The sequence below is a fragment of the Miscanthus floridulus genome, unplaced genomic scaffold (assembly GCF_019320115.1).
Source record: "Miscanthus floridulus cultivar M001 unplaced genomic scaffold, ASM1932011v1 fs_565_2, whole genome shotgun sequence".
Taxonomy (NCBI): Eukaryota; Viridiplantae; Streptophyta; class Magnoliopsida; order Poales; family Poaceae; genus Miscanthus; species Miscanthus floridulus.
Window position 1 is genome coordinate 17,004 of NW_027096943.1, and position 14,660 is coordinate 31,663.

Below are 14,660 nucleotides of genomic sequence, written 5' to 3' on the forward strand. Positions count from 1 at the left end.
GTCCACAATCACTTTAATGATTCAACAAACCATGCCAAATTATGGTACAGGTGAAACACTTGCGTCAACCAAAGCAATGTGAACATTATATCACTTATTACATGCTTATACATTGGACTATTACAACAACAGATATCCGATCAAAAACTTCATTTCCCAAGACTATCATATACAAAGGCACAATCTTACACAACTATACACTCGTGTACCACAGAGCCCCCAAGAAGAAATGACTTCACTTTGTTTAGGGTCTATTCCAGCAATTAGGTCCAAGTTTGGATTTACCACCACTGCACCAGGCTCACGGTATTGGCAACTCTTATGATTCCTCATTCTTTACTGGAGTCCACTGTGCAGCTTCTTTCTTTCTCCTGATAAGAAATCCAAAGGAAAATCCCAGGAGCAGTGCAAACAATACAATGTGTTTTAGCATTATCGACTTGCAGATCAGTTAAGCCTCTATAAATGATTTTTGAGGTGCTAGCAGACTTCTCTATTCTTTATCAGCTTGGTCAAGCAATGTAGTACCCATGCCCAGTAGAAAAGGGATGTAGCGTAGGAGCTACTGAATGTTCTGTACAGACCATGAAACGTCAGTTGCATCTGTATACGTCGTGGAAAAAAGGCAAGTATGCCTCTCCTGTATAAATATTTGCAGCCATTCTAACTGATTTAATGATCTAAGTGCATGTTTTTTTTGCTAGGTGACTTCAAGGCCAACCACAACAACCCTGATGACCTATCACATCTTGCATGATAACATAGGCTTTAACCCTGATGACCTGCAGGAGGTGGTGCATTCGCTGTCGTATGTGTAAGTATACCAAGCAAAGGCTCGAAAAAAACTTAGTGTTCAGTTGTGATTTTTGTATGTTTGAGCAGCAGCTCACCGTGTCCATGTATTTTTATTATGATTTGTGCTAGCACACAACACCCTGGCATCCACACAAATGGCATACTGACTATTTTTAGGATATGAGAGCAGAGTATCCCATCTTTGCTGAATTTTACACATATGCAGGTAAATTCTTCTTCGCCTTCTGTTAGATCAGTGTTCACTGTATATCTCCTGAACCTATGAACCTCGTGAATCTGGTTATTTTGTAAGTATTTCTGTATCATAATTGGTATTCCTATTATGCTCATCTATGTCATTGTAACAAACATAACTTACATCTAACAAACAGCAACAGATCTGGTCTGCATGGGCCTTTTTTGTCTGATGGAATTTGTGTGACAGCTTCTTCTAAAACACATAGTTTTTTCCCTTTTGTAATTTGTGTATTTTTTAGGCAGCCAACAACCATGTGCTAGCTTCTCCTAAAACACATGGTTTTTTGTCTATTGGAATTCGTGTGTTTTTTAGGCGGCCAACAACCATGTGCTAGCTTTGGCTGAAACACACGATTGTAAAGTAGATAGACTCTATTGATATTTATTAATCATTTCAGATTTACTTAATCGCAGGTGACTGATATTTTATTTACCTATCAGTCGATGCGCCCACGCCATGTATAAGAAAAAGTTTACAGGGCAAAAATGCAATAATAGAAGCAACAACACACCGTCGAAGCCTCCCCTCCGTCTCGTGTCTTCATCCCGCACTCGCATGGTCGCGCGCCCTCTTCCAGTCCTCTCTGATGGATCCCAAGTCGGCGGCGAAGTCGAAGTGCTCGCACACGGTGCACGGCCGCCGCGTCCACCAGACCCCCGCCGCAGCAGTAGCGCACAGGCAGAAGCGCGCCGCCGCTGCGACCACCTTGTTCGGCCCCCGCAGCGGCAACCTCCCCTCGAACTGGGACCGCAACGACGCCAAGGGCGAGGCGGAGGATCCCGCGGCCGCCGGGAAATGGTCAGGGCAGGTAGCACAGCAAGGGTGCCGACTTTGGGTTCTAGCGCGAGCCGAATCTGGACGCGAGCAGCAGAAGGAAGAAGAAAGCACATCTAGCGTTAGATTTGGATCCTGCGGTCCAGATTGTTGACTGACACTTGAACGAATCTTCAATCACCTGCAGCGGATACACTCCCTAATCATTTTCCCATTGGAAACATACAAAGATATCTTTTCTAACAAGCTGATGATAAGGTTTTGTCTAACAGTAATGCTAGGTATAGAGCGTTCGTCCGTGCGGACGGTGCCGATGGTGGGCCACGACGTAGCCCAACGACCGTCTATTATTTCCTCATCCACTCGACCTCAACCGTTCTTAAAAAAAAACTCACCTCACCGCAGCGCCACGATAGCTCTCCATGATCGCGCTCTGTTGCAGCAACGGCGCTCTCCACCGCGCCTCCCTCCCCGTTGCTCCTCCGACCGGCTGGCATCTCCTCCACGCTAGAGCACGGCAGCCCGTCTTCCTCCCTCTCCACCGCCTCTCTCCCGCTGTGGCCTTCTCCAGTGCGCGGACCCACTGCAGCCTTCTCCATAGAACCTGCCGCAGCCTTCTCCACCGAAGCAGTGAGCTCTGCGCCACCGGCGAGCTCTACACCGGTAAACTCCACGCGCCGACGAGCCTCCATTCCCAAGCAGCAAGGAGATGTTGCACTGAAAAGTGCATGCTGCAAACGTATGTTTCAAGTATTTCAGATGTTTCAGAGATATATTGTTGCAAGTGTTTCATATGTACGTTGAAAAAGTAGATTGGAATATTGCATATGCCGCATGTGTTTCAGAGGCATATTGCAAGCGTTTGTTCGAAGTGTTTCGTTTGTTTCAGACGTATGTTGAAAGCGTTTTTGATCAAGGTGTTACATATGTTTCACACATGTTGCAAGAATATGTTCCAAATGTTTCAGTTGTTTCATTCTTAGTTGCAGCAAGTGTTTTCATGTTGCAAGTGTTTTATCTAGATATTGCATATGTTTGACAAATATGTTGCAAGTGTATGTTCTAAATGTTTTATTTGCTTTCAGACTTATATTGCATTCAAGTGTTTCATGTTGTAAGTGTTTCGTGTTTTAGAGATATGTTCAGAGAGTCCAGGGGCATGGCCCGGGTGCTGGGTGTACTGGCCGACAGCGACGATGACAGCGTCGAAGTCGAACAACTCCTCCGTGGTGACCGCGTCGCCCTCGCAGTCACCACGTCTCGACCACCTCACCGTCCACCACTTCACCCCGTCGTCAGCGGCGAGCGGCGGCGCCAGGCCGACGTGAAGGACCTTGGTGTTGAGCCTGACGACGCCCATGAGCCCGAACGCGTCGCAGAAGTCCCTAATGTACCTGAGGAACTCCGCGTGACCCGGGTACCGCCGGGCGTCGCCGGTGCCGTCGTTGCTGGGGAAGAAGGGGAAGTCGGAGAAGCACGTTAGCTCCCTCGGGCTGATGAGCCGGACGGAGGCGTACATGCTGCTGTGCACGCCGGCCGCGCCGAGGGGGTCGCCGCCGTCCGTCCTGGGGTCATACAGCCACTGCCCGCCGACGCCGCTGCTCTGCTCCATGACCGTCACGTCGTGGCCCTCCCGGAGCAGCTCGTGGGCAGACGCTAGCCCCGTGACGCCGGCGCCAATCATGCACACCTTCTTGGATGACACCATCTCGCCTCGCCGCCGGTGGACCTGCAGACACACTGCCGCCGGTGTCCCCGATGGCGTCTCTGCTCCAACTTTATTTGTAAGGTCGTCAATACTCAATCACCCTGTTTGTTTGATCGTTTCTGTGGTTATAAGCCAGTTGATGCTATTTTGTTGTGAGAGAAAAATACTGTATCATGGCTGATACGATCAAGCGAACAGGGTGAATAGGTGTGCTGATGCAGGGATGCTTGACTTCTAAATATGCTCATTTAGATATTTCGTTAACCACTGCCAACATGTAATATGATATTGTCGATACAGGTATATTGTTAAGTATGAACTCGAAGCTCAGAAGATTCTGCGCATCTGCTAACAAAAGCAGGCAGATGACACAGAAAACCAGGATCACAAAATAAATACGGTTCAACTACAAAGGACGTCCACAATCACTTTAATGATTCAACAAACCATGCCAAATTATGGTACAGGTTAAACACTTGCGTCAACCAAAGCAATGTGAACATTATATCACTTATTACATGCTTATACATTGGACTATTACAACAACAGATATCCGATCAAAAACTTCATTTCCCAAGACTATCATATACGAAGGCACAATCTTACACAACTATACACTCGTGTACCACAGAGCCCCCAAGAAGAAATGACTTCACTTTGTTTAGGGTCTATTCCAGCAATTAGGTCCAAGTTTGGATTTACCACCACTGCACCAGGCTCACGGTATTGGCAACTCTTATGATTCCTCATTCTTTACTGGAGTCCACTGTGCAGCTTCTTTCTTTCTCCTGATAAGAAATCCAAAGGAAAATCCCAGGAGCAGTGCAAACAATACACTGCCTCCGATTTCCAAGTACAACGGAGAAATTTTCCGCACGGTGCTGTCTCCTGTACCATGTTTGGTACCATCCACTGGCTCAGCAACGCTACTGTTACTAGATACCAGGCCAGAAAATATCTCCACCATATCATGGACTTGTCCATCATGGTTCCCCACATAGGTTAATGTTAGCTTCTCCCTTGTTGCTACAAGCCTTGTGTATCCAAACTCACCGCCACGGTACATGGACCTCTCAGGCTGTGGAAAGATGGGGACGTCTGGGTGATCAGGCCTCGGTTGCCATATGGGTTGCCAGTCTTGCCCGCCCATCCCAATCACAAGATGCACAGGAGCACCAGAGTATTGGAAGCTTGATGAAGTGTTGACACATTGGATGTTCTTCATCGGGCAGAACCTCTCATACCTGTGGACATGTCCCCATAGTGCAAGGGTCACATTGTATGTCACCAGCAGCGGTTCCAAGTGCTGGAGCATCTTCTGTTTCAAGGCTGCGTCCCTGGTTTCATCACTTGAGGTGTACATGGGGCGGTGGCCCTGAAAAACAACAAATGGTGTTCTGTTTCGGTTCACCTTCTCAAGGTCCGCTTTCAAGAAGTTGTACTGATCACTGCCCTGAACAAAATTTGTTTCGGTTGACATGTAGACGAAATGCACCACACCTGAATCAAAGGAGTAATAAAGATTCCTGGTGTCTGGGCCACCATTACCAGTAGGCAGGATAGAATTGCCAGGCATTCTGAACTTGACGCTATACGGTATCCCACATTCGCCCCCACCGTCCTTTCCATATGTAGCCCACCATGGTTTCCAAGGTTGTGATGGCCAATCGTACTCATGATTTCCTATACAGACATGGTATGGGGTATTGGCAGCAATAGGCTCAATCTGGCTGAAGAAATGATCCCATACCCAAGAATAACCTCTAGCATAGCTGATGTCCCCAATGTGTGAAATGAAGGCAGGTTTATCCCCAAGGGCTTCAATATCACGGAGGATCCATTTTACAGTGGACAAGCTCTCAGCTTGTGTGCGAATGTAGGTGTTATAAGGCACATAAGTTCCCATGTCACCAAACAGAAACGCATTGGTCTCATTGGCTTCACTGTCACGTGAAATAAAGCTGTATATCTCACTCCATCCTCCTGTGTCACTACCAACCTGCCAAAATGGTCAAGTTGATTAAATTTAATAGACGAGGAGAATATATATAAAAAGCATGCTCACACGGGAAAAGGACAGTGGTGTTCAACTCCCCACAAAACTGGATCCTAGTTCTAGTATTCAGAACAAAAAAACTAAATTTTAAGGAATTACGATTTCCCAATAAAAGGCCTGATGTTCAAACTCTTCACTCAAACAGAAGTAGTGCTTAAATGCTTACGGCGCCTTCTAACAATCTAGTAAGTTCTCAGAAACCTACGCTTCAGGGATGAATATACTAACTTCAATTCTTCAATGGAATGCTCATAGATCATACTTCAAGTGGTAGTGCTAGCTACAGCAATACAGTTGGTTGCACTGAATCCTATTTGTTATTTTGCAGTACATCAAATCAATGCTGGACACTTCAATATTCAGTAGTGTAGAAAGCTTGAAATATTCATATTCACTACACAACCATCAGTTCCTTAGCATTCAGTGCTAACTACACTTCTTTTCTTGAGCACATTGACATTTCTAACCATATTTGCTACTAAGTAATACAAGTACATTCTGAAAGTTTCAAAATCCGTCCAGTCACAATTTACATCAGCAACTGCCAGTAGATACATACAACTCAAGTGAAGCAACAACCTAAGAACAAGTTACATGACAATGGACAAATTGTCAGCAAGTGAGGATATTCCTCCCTTTAATGAACTCCCACTATGCATACTTTCAAGATTGCAGAACTTGAGAATCAAAGCCTTATGGCCACATATGCTGAATACAAAATTCAATCTTTTTTCTGCACCCTCCCAACATATAGCTATAGTACTTCAGATATCTCCACTAGGAGCTGTATAACTAATGAATACAAATCTTACTGTGCCTCTAATGCTGAATCAACAAATCTTACTATGCCACTAATTCTGAATCAACACAATTTAATCTTAGGAACACAATGATCCATCCAGCACACTCTAAACCACAAAATTTCAACCCTTGTGCACCTCAGGTAACCCTAACATTTAGGCTAAGCATGTATGGCTTGAGAGGACCTAGTACCTTTTCTTTTCTGGAACAAAATTTGCATAAGTAAAATACTGTTTTTTATATATAAAAGATGGTACAGAGCCAAATTTGCTACCTAAAATCAGAAAATTTGAACCATTCCAAGTTGCAGCAGGGGACAATTCACCGTACCTTGTAAAAGTACCTCCTTCCGGTCTCCAATCCCTTCATGAGGCCGTCGAAGACGAATCCCGGATCCCTCCAGGCGACGCTGCTGTTCGCCGGCCAATCGCACATGTGCTTCTGCTCGTACGTGCTCACATCCGTGCCCACCTCCCTCCACTCCTTCTCGTCCTCCTTCTGCAGCCCGTACCTGACGACCCTCTTCCCGCGGTCGCCGCACACGAACAGGACCCGCATCTCGTCGATCCCATCCGCGAACGCGAGGTGCACCTGCTCGGGGCGAGCGGGGTCGCCGACGGAGACCTCGCCGGAGACGGCGACACGGTGCTTGCCGTGGGGGAGCGGGTTCCGGTCGTGGTCGATGTGGTGGTAGGAGTACTCGTTGGCGGGCCAGCGGAAGAGGCGGAACTGGTAGGGCGCGCGGAGCGTCGGGAGGCGCGGGAGGGAGAGCTCCCCGGAGCCGCCGCGCCAGGAGGCGGAGCCGTTGAGGAAGAGGTAGCCGAGGAAGTCGCGGTCGCGGGAGGATGGCGGCGAGTAGATGGCGACGTAGTCGAGGCCGTCCGGGGCCGGAAGGCCGGACCAACGGATCTTGATCTGGTGACCGGAGAGGGACGCGGTGAGGGTGGTGCCCGCAGCAGCCCCGCCGGCGGCGATGGCCGCGACGGCGAGGAAGAGGAGGAAACGGAGGTGGGGGTTTTCGGGGTACATTTTAGGCAAATTTTGGGCTTGCACACTGGGAAACGATGTTTTGGCTGCGGCACACCGTCAACTGTGTTATTGGCTGAGACACATTGCGAATTCAGGTTTCTTTGTTGTAATACACTGCGCATAGTAAACAATTATTTTCTCTGGTTTTGGACAGAGAACTTTTTGGAAATGACGATGGGTGCCCCTGGGTCGACTTGACTTACCTGGTTGACCTAACTGCTCTTGCAATTCCCCATCCCTGGCCGCCATCAGTCTCACCGCCGCCACCAGTTTAGCCGTCGTCCTCCTCTCCGCACCCGCGCTCCCTCCTTGTCTCCTTGTCCACAATCGGCGCCACCTTCCTCTCCGCAGCTATGTGTCCATAGATCCAAGCAGAGGAGTTGGACGAGATGGCACTAGAGAAACGTAGGAATCGCTTGGGACCAAGGAATGAATCACCGTCGAAGGGCCTAAATCTTGGTTGGGTTCCAGAAGGGTAAGCATTTTTGGCCATTTGATGTGCAAGTTGTTTAATTAACTATTTCAGTGTATCTCCATCAAGTGATTTGGTTCTATTTGGCGTTATCAATATGCGTTAAAGCCTCGATCGATTTAGGGTCGATTTAGGGTTTCAATTATGAATCACTTTTCATTGTTCTCTACCATTTTTTTCATTTGTTTTAGGATGGATAGTAGTTCGACGTGCAGAATTGCTGCGCGCGTTCCAAATTATGTCGAGGTTTGCGATGATGGTAGTCATGTAGTGCACCCAGATTCAAATCTTGAGCTTGTTGTTGATCGTGATTCAACCAACTTGATGGACCTAAAAGATGAAATAGCAAAGGGAGTGAAGCATGGTTCGAATCAAGGAATATCAGTTTGCTATTGGAACAGGACTGTGTCCGCTTTCACCAATATAACTTCTGATGCCAGCTTGATGGATGTAATGGACCTGTATTAGGAGATGAGGAGGTTGCCTCTGTTTGTGGCAGTTTATGACACAGTGACAGTTGAGCACAGCCAAAGTGTATCTGTTGAACCTTCTACACATCATGTCGGCAGTGCTAGTGTTGCCACAGAGCCCCTCCCTCTGGCTTTGATTGAGTATGTTGCTGAGGATGAGACAGAAGATGTCGTAGCTAACAATGCAGAGACAGGGACTACCAAAACCAAGGCTAAGTCTAAGAGAGGTAAGGGAAGGAAAAGGGATCTCTCAGATGATGAGGAACCATGGGATGAGGATGAGGTAGAATATGTGGGTCTAAATGATGAGCATCCGTATTTATCTGATGTTGAAGAATAGCTAGAACATGAGGGGCAATCAACTGATGGTGACTGTAGTGAGTTGGATGACCTTTTTGTTGATGATGAAGCTAGATGTGAGATTGTTGAACATGTGACTGACCTGGAGAACCCAACCATTGCTCTTAGTGTCACATTTGAAGATGGAGATACTTTTAAGAGGGCAATTAGGCAGTTTGCTGTTCTTAATGAGTTTGAAATTGATGCACATTATAGTGAGGCTAAAAGGTACAGAGGGTTCTGCAAGGGCAGAAGTAGCAAAAAGAAGAAGTGTAGGTGGAGGATTCATGCTTCTGAGCTGCAGGATGGCAAGACATGGTAGGTCACCATACCTGCTTTTAACTATATAATTTACAGTTATATGTGGTGTATTGTTTGTTTCATGCCCTTGTAAGCTGATTTAGCCCTTCTTTTTTGTTGCAGATAAAAAAGCTCCATGCTAAGCATAACTGTGCTAGCACTTCCAAGCTTGACTAGAACTGCATGGCTACCAACAAATGGGTCAGAGACAGAGTCATTGACATTCTTAGGGATCAACCAAATACTGGAGCTGCAGAACTAAAGAAAGATCTGGAGAAAAAGTTTAAGATCATGCTATCTTACTACGTGGTTTGGGATGGGAGAAGGTTGGCTCTAGAGCAAATAATGGGAAAGTGGAATGACAATTTTGCTGATGCTTTTAGTTTCAAAGCAGAGGTAGAGAGGACCAACCCTGGAAGCATAGTGGAGATAGAGTATGCTCCTGTTGATAAAAAGATGAGGTTTACTAGGATGTTTATTGCATTGAAGGCTTGTGTAGATGGGTTTCTCAATGGCTGCAGGCCATTTTTAGGTGTTGACTCCACTATTTTGATAGGAAGGTGGAGGGGTCAATTGGCATCAGCTTCAGCAGTTGATGGTCACGGCTGGCTATTTTTAGTTGCATATGGGGTGTTTGAGTCAGAGTCCGTAGATAGCTGGAAGTGGTTTTTTGAAAAGCTTCAGACTACAATAGGCTCACCTCCTGGACTTGTGATATCCACAGATGCAGGCAAGGGTATAGATAGTGCAGTTACAGCTGTGTTTTCAAATGGAGTGGAACATAGAGAGTGTATGAGGCATCTAGTGAAGAACTTTCAGAAGAGGTATAGAGGGGCTGTTTTCAAGAAACACCTTTGGCCTACATGTAGAGCTTTTAACAAGAAGCACTATGAGCATCACTACAAGACCATGCAGAAAGCTTCTCCAAATGCAATAAAATGGATAGAGGAGAACCACAAACATTTGTGAAACAGGTGGAGATTCTCACCGGATAGCAAGTGTGACTATGTCACAAACAATATTGCAGAGACATTTAATAGTTGGATTAGAAAGGAGAAAGCACAATCAGTCATCCCACTGATGGACAGGATAAGGCAGATGATCATGGAGAAGCATGACCTTAGAAGAAGGTTATCCAACAAGATGATAGACAAGATCCTTCCTCATGTAACTAAAGATCTGAATGCAAAAAGCAGAAACCTGAACTATGTCATTCATAGAGGACACAACAACACAGCTAAGATTCAAGGCACAACTAAAGAGCTAAAGACCTGGAGACACACTATTGATCTAGATAACAGAACATGTAGTTGTAATAGGTGGCAGATCACTGGGCTCCCCTGCACTCATGCCCTTTGCTTCATTAACTCACTGAGAAACAAGAGTGCAGAGGACTATATTGATGACTACTACTCTGTTGATATGTTCAAGAAGGCATATGCCGAAATTGTAATGCCTATGACAGATAGGAACCAATGGCCCAAGGTAGACATGGGTTTCAAACTGTGGCCACCAATCCTAAAGAGGGCAGTTGGCAGACCTAGAACAAGAAGGATAAAGGGTGCAGAAGAAGGAGGGAGAACCAGTGGAATGAGACAGTGCAAGAGGTGTGGACAATTTGGTCACATGATGAAGACTTGCAATGAGACAGTGTATGATAGTGATGCTCCACCTCCAGCCGCACCTAAGCCAAAAAAAAGAGAGGAACAAAAAGACAAAGGCTGCAAGCACTGCATCAACCCAACAATCCCAAACTGGAGCATGTTCCATCACCATTACAGCCCCACTACTAACCAACAGTCCTGCAGGCAACACTAGGAGGTTACATATCTCACTACCCTTGAACTTGTAACAATTTGCTTCTACTGTACTAATGTCTTTCATTTGTTAACAGTCGCAAGAGGAAGATGGAAAGAGATGGTGCAGAATCCACTGATGGATAGAGCACGAAGAGAGTGAATGGAAAAAAGGCAAAACAATGCAAGAGAGACAAGGTGCAGCTGAAGAAAGATCTGGGCAAGGCCAAGAAGCAGCTGGTGATGGATGTGCTTGTTGAGTGAAATAATTGCAAGTGTAGTGTTTGCAACCTGCTGATGATGCTTTTGGAAGATGACTTCTAATGTTGTCTAGAACTATGCTTTTGTAGCCTTTGTAATGTAATCAACTATAATTGGCCTAAATTCAGACTTTTCGTTGTTATGTGACTTGGCTATAAGCCAAACTTGAAGGCTTAAATTCAGACTTGTCGCTGTTATGTAACTTGGCTCGAAGCCAAACTTGATGGCTTGTAATGTTAAGACTAGATTGACTTGCACTTGATTTATTTTGTAGTTGCCATGCACTAAAACACATACACTTCATTGACAACCAAATTAGAACATCAGAACATACAGTAGCATTCATTGACACATAAGGGAGACATAAGTGATAGACATCAACTAAAAGTTCATACAGGATGCCTACATTAACTCTGACAAATCAATGCTCACTTCACTAACACCACCAAGAGAAGTAGCACTACAATGAACATAATTGCTATACCTAAAACAAGCAAACGATCGCCTATCTTGTCGATGTTGCTCCCTATTGACTTATTGGCATCAACAATTTTCTTCAAAGCGGCATGTGCATCCTTCATAGATGCAGTTGTGCTTTCTAACAGGGTAGTGCATCCTCCAATTGATTCCTTCAAAGACTCCATGGCTTGAATCAGCTCCTGAGAGGACATCCTTGGATCCATGGCTTGAGTCAACCCCAGAGACGACGACCCTCTACCGATCTTTGAGAAACATCGTGGAAGCTTGGATTTGCCGATGAGGTACTCAACGTATTGGTCCTCCCACATGTAGAACTAACAAAAGAAGATGAGGAACAATGCTCAGATGAAATCGGCCATACAACTACATCAATAGGCGGATAAAATTGCAGATCTACCAACTTACATGGTTAATTAGAGGACACTTGTAGAACCTCTGCCCAAAGCTCTTGTCCTGCTTCGACACTAGGCCAATCAACTGAGCTCCACACTTGCTGCAATCGACCAGGGGAAGGTTGCTTGTGCCATCCCTAAACACGTCCAAAGATGGCGCGCTCGAGGCAGCCTCTGTCTTCGAGCTCGAAGCCATCTTCCCCTCCTGTCGGGGCATTAGTGCTAGGGTTTCACGGGACAAGAGCGAGAGAGAGAAGAGAGGAAGACGACCGACTGGGGAAGAAGACGGTGTGGGGGATGAGGCAGCGACCGGGTGGGGCTTATTGGGTTGGGTCGCACCACTTGATTCAGCCAGGGGCAAACTCGTACAGTCACCTAATGTTCTCTGTCCAAAACCAGGGAAAATGATTGTTTACTGCGCGCGGTGTGTTACAACAAAGGAACCCGAATTCGCAATGTGTCTCAGCCAATAACACAGTTGGCGGTGTGCCGTAGCCAAAACAACGTTTCCCCAGTGTGCCAGCCCAAAATTTGCCTACATTTTACTGGGGACGCCGTGGAGAAGCTGCTGGTGACGTGTCCTGAGCAATTTAGGTGAGCACGCAGGGTTACCGATGGTGTGGGACCCACCCGTCAGTTTAACGATCCGGGTTGGAGTACTAGTGTGAGTCAAACGGAATATTCCTCACAACTGTGGGAAGAATTTCCTTGGTGAGAGTACGTGGGGGTATAACTCCAGGTAGCACGGCAAGGGATATGGGCCGCGACATCAAGACTTACGACGCACGACACTGTTCGACGTACACCGTAAGACAGCTAGAAGATCTGATCGGATACTATAGATATTGTAATCTAAATAGAATACTTGCCATGTAACCGACTAGAATACTTTTCTTTTAACCCTACCATCCAGAGTATATAAGGAGGGACATAGGTCCTCTAGTCGGAGGATCCCCAGATAGATCATCTCATAACACAATCCACCAAGACACAGGACGTAGGGTTCGCTGTCTCTCGCGTTCTGTGTCATCATTCGGTTCCCTCACGTGTCACCATTCGATTCCCTCACGCGCACCTCCACCGATTCATCTATTACCATGGGTATACCTCTCGATAAACTGCTGGACGTATTTCGTCGACAGTTGCGCGCCAAGTAAGAGGTGTGCATGCTGATTTTATGGTGAACCAAATGACTTGTCTCAAGATCAACTCGACGTTCTCGGTGAGATCAACCTTTGATTAGTGGCGTCCGTGATTCAATCCGGGAGCCTGGCTTCACGTCGGATGCAACGTCAGGAGAAGGTTAACGACCGAGCTGTAGGGCGCCGCAACCTCCCTGACGACGTCAGCACAAGGCCCCGCCGCCACGCGTGCTAGATGAAGGTCCATCACCAAGCCCTGACCCAACGCGATCCGTCGATCGATGACGACAGGGGGTCGCGCGTGCAGCAACATATCTGGGCAGATGATCAACGTATTGATTATTTTCCCTGCATGTCAAGGTCTTGCTTAGATTATAAGTTTTTTCACTCTCTCTATCACATCAAATCTTTAAACACATGCATGGAGTCATAAATGTAGATAAAAAAATAACTAATTACACAGTTTGATTGTAAATTACAAGACGAATTTTTTGAGCCTAGTTAGGCCATGATTAGATAATAATTATCAAATACAAATGAAAGTGCTACAGTGCCAAATACTGATTTCTAACCCCAATCTAAATAAAGCCCAATTTGAGTGTATATGCATATATGCATTACGCATGCATGTTCGGGAGGGCTTCCTTATTTGCTGATCTACACTTCGGGATGTGACTCCAACCTCATCGATCTAAACAGGCTAGGTCATGCTTTTGATTCCAATTAAATATTTTATATAAAATATATGTTTGAATATCTCTACATCCCTACGTGACTACAATGCAGGAGACGATCAACTGCGCCCTTCACCCTCAGCCTTCGCAGCAACGCCCTAGCACGATTTGAGCAGTTGCCGACGGCGCACGATCGCGACTCCGAGTCGGCAAGCAAGGCCACGTCGAAATCCTCAACCAACGAGCAAATAAGGAAGGAGGCGTCCACGTACGTCAGTCGGACATGCAAGCAAGCAAATTTTGCTTAGTCTACATCACCATGATGTGGAGATGACACAAGCAAGCTAGCCAAAAACGATTATGATGATCTACATCCTCCTGACCCGCTTTAAACGTGGGATCGGACTCCAGTGCGAATTGCGCCACCAAGAGAGCCGCTAAGTGAGCTGTCTTAGCCGCTAATCACGAGCCATCCGACTGCAGCGAGCCACCAAGCAAGCCGCCGAGTGAGCCGCTAACCGAGCCGCCCGAGCCACCAAGCGAGCCACCTGAGCCGCCAAGCGAGCCGACCGGACTACTTGCTCTGACCACTTACCGCGTCACAATGATGATCGCCGCGAAGAACGGCGCTGTGACAACCGCGATCGCCGCCATGACGACAGGCCGAAAAGCTCGAGGGCCGGGCAATTTCGTCGACGCCGACCAGACATTCTGTCTAAAGATAAGTACTCTTCCTATAAATATATTTAATACAATTTTCTCCTCGACGTTTCTCCATTTGTTCTCCATATTTAATATGCTTGAGAAGCTCCACTCGTTCTCCATGTTTAGTATCTTTAAGATACTTCATTTAATTTTCATGTATACCATCTTAAAGATGACATACACTTTCGCCTCAACGGAGAGGGAGTC

At 46.4% G+C, this 14,660-nt stretch overlaps 2 protein-coding genes across 2 annotated transcripts; one reads left to right on the plus strand and one right to left on the minus strand.

The window, feature by feature from the left end:
- Nucleotides 1-3,937: 3,937 nt before the first annotated feature.
- Nucleotides 3,938-7,471, minus strand: LOC136532265 (probable inactive purple acid phosphatase 2). The gene is made up of 2 exons (XM_066524868.1): nucleotides 6,724-7,471; nucleotides 3,938-5,535 (listed from the first exon to the last, which is right to left on the minus strand). Exons 1-2 carry the CDS (start codon nucleotides 7,420-7,422, stop codon nucleotides 4,273-4,275), a joined length of 1,962 nt encoding a protein of 653 aa, XP_066380965.1. The 5' UTR covers nucleotides 7,423-7,471; the 3' UTR covers nucleotides 3,938-4,272.
- A 1,715-nt stretch (nucleotides 7,472-9,186) lies between these two features.
- LOC136532263 (uncharacterized) lies at nucleotides 9,187-9,972 on the plus strand. Its single transcript, XM_066524867.1, has one exon. It carries the CDS (start codon nucleotides 9,187-9,189, stop codon nucleotides 9,970-9,972), a length of 786 nt encoding a protein of 261 aa, XP_066380964.1.
- The last annotated feature ends 4,688 nt before the right edge of the window (nucleotides 9,973-14,660 follow it).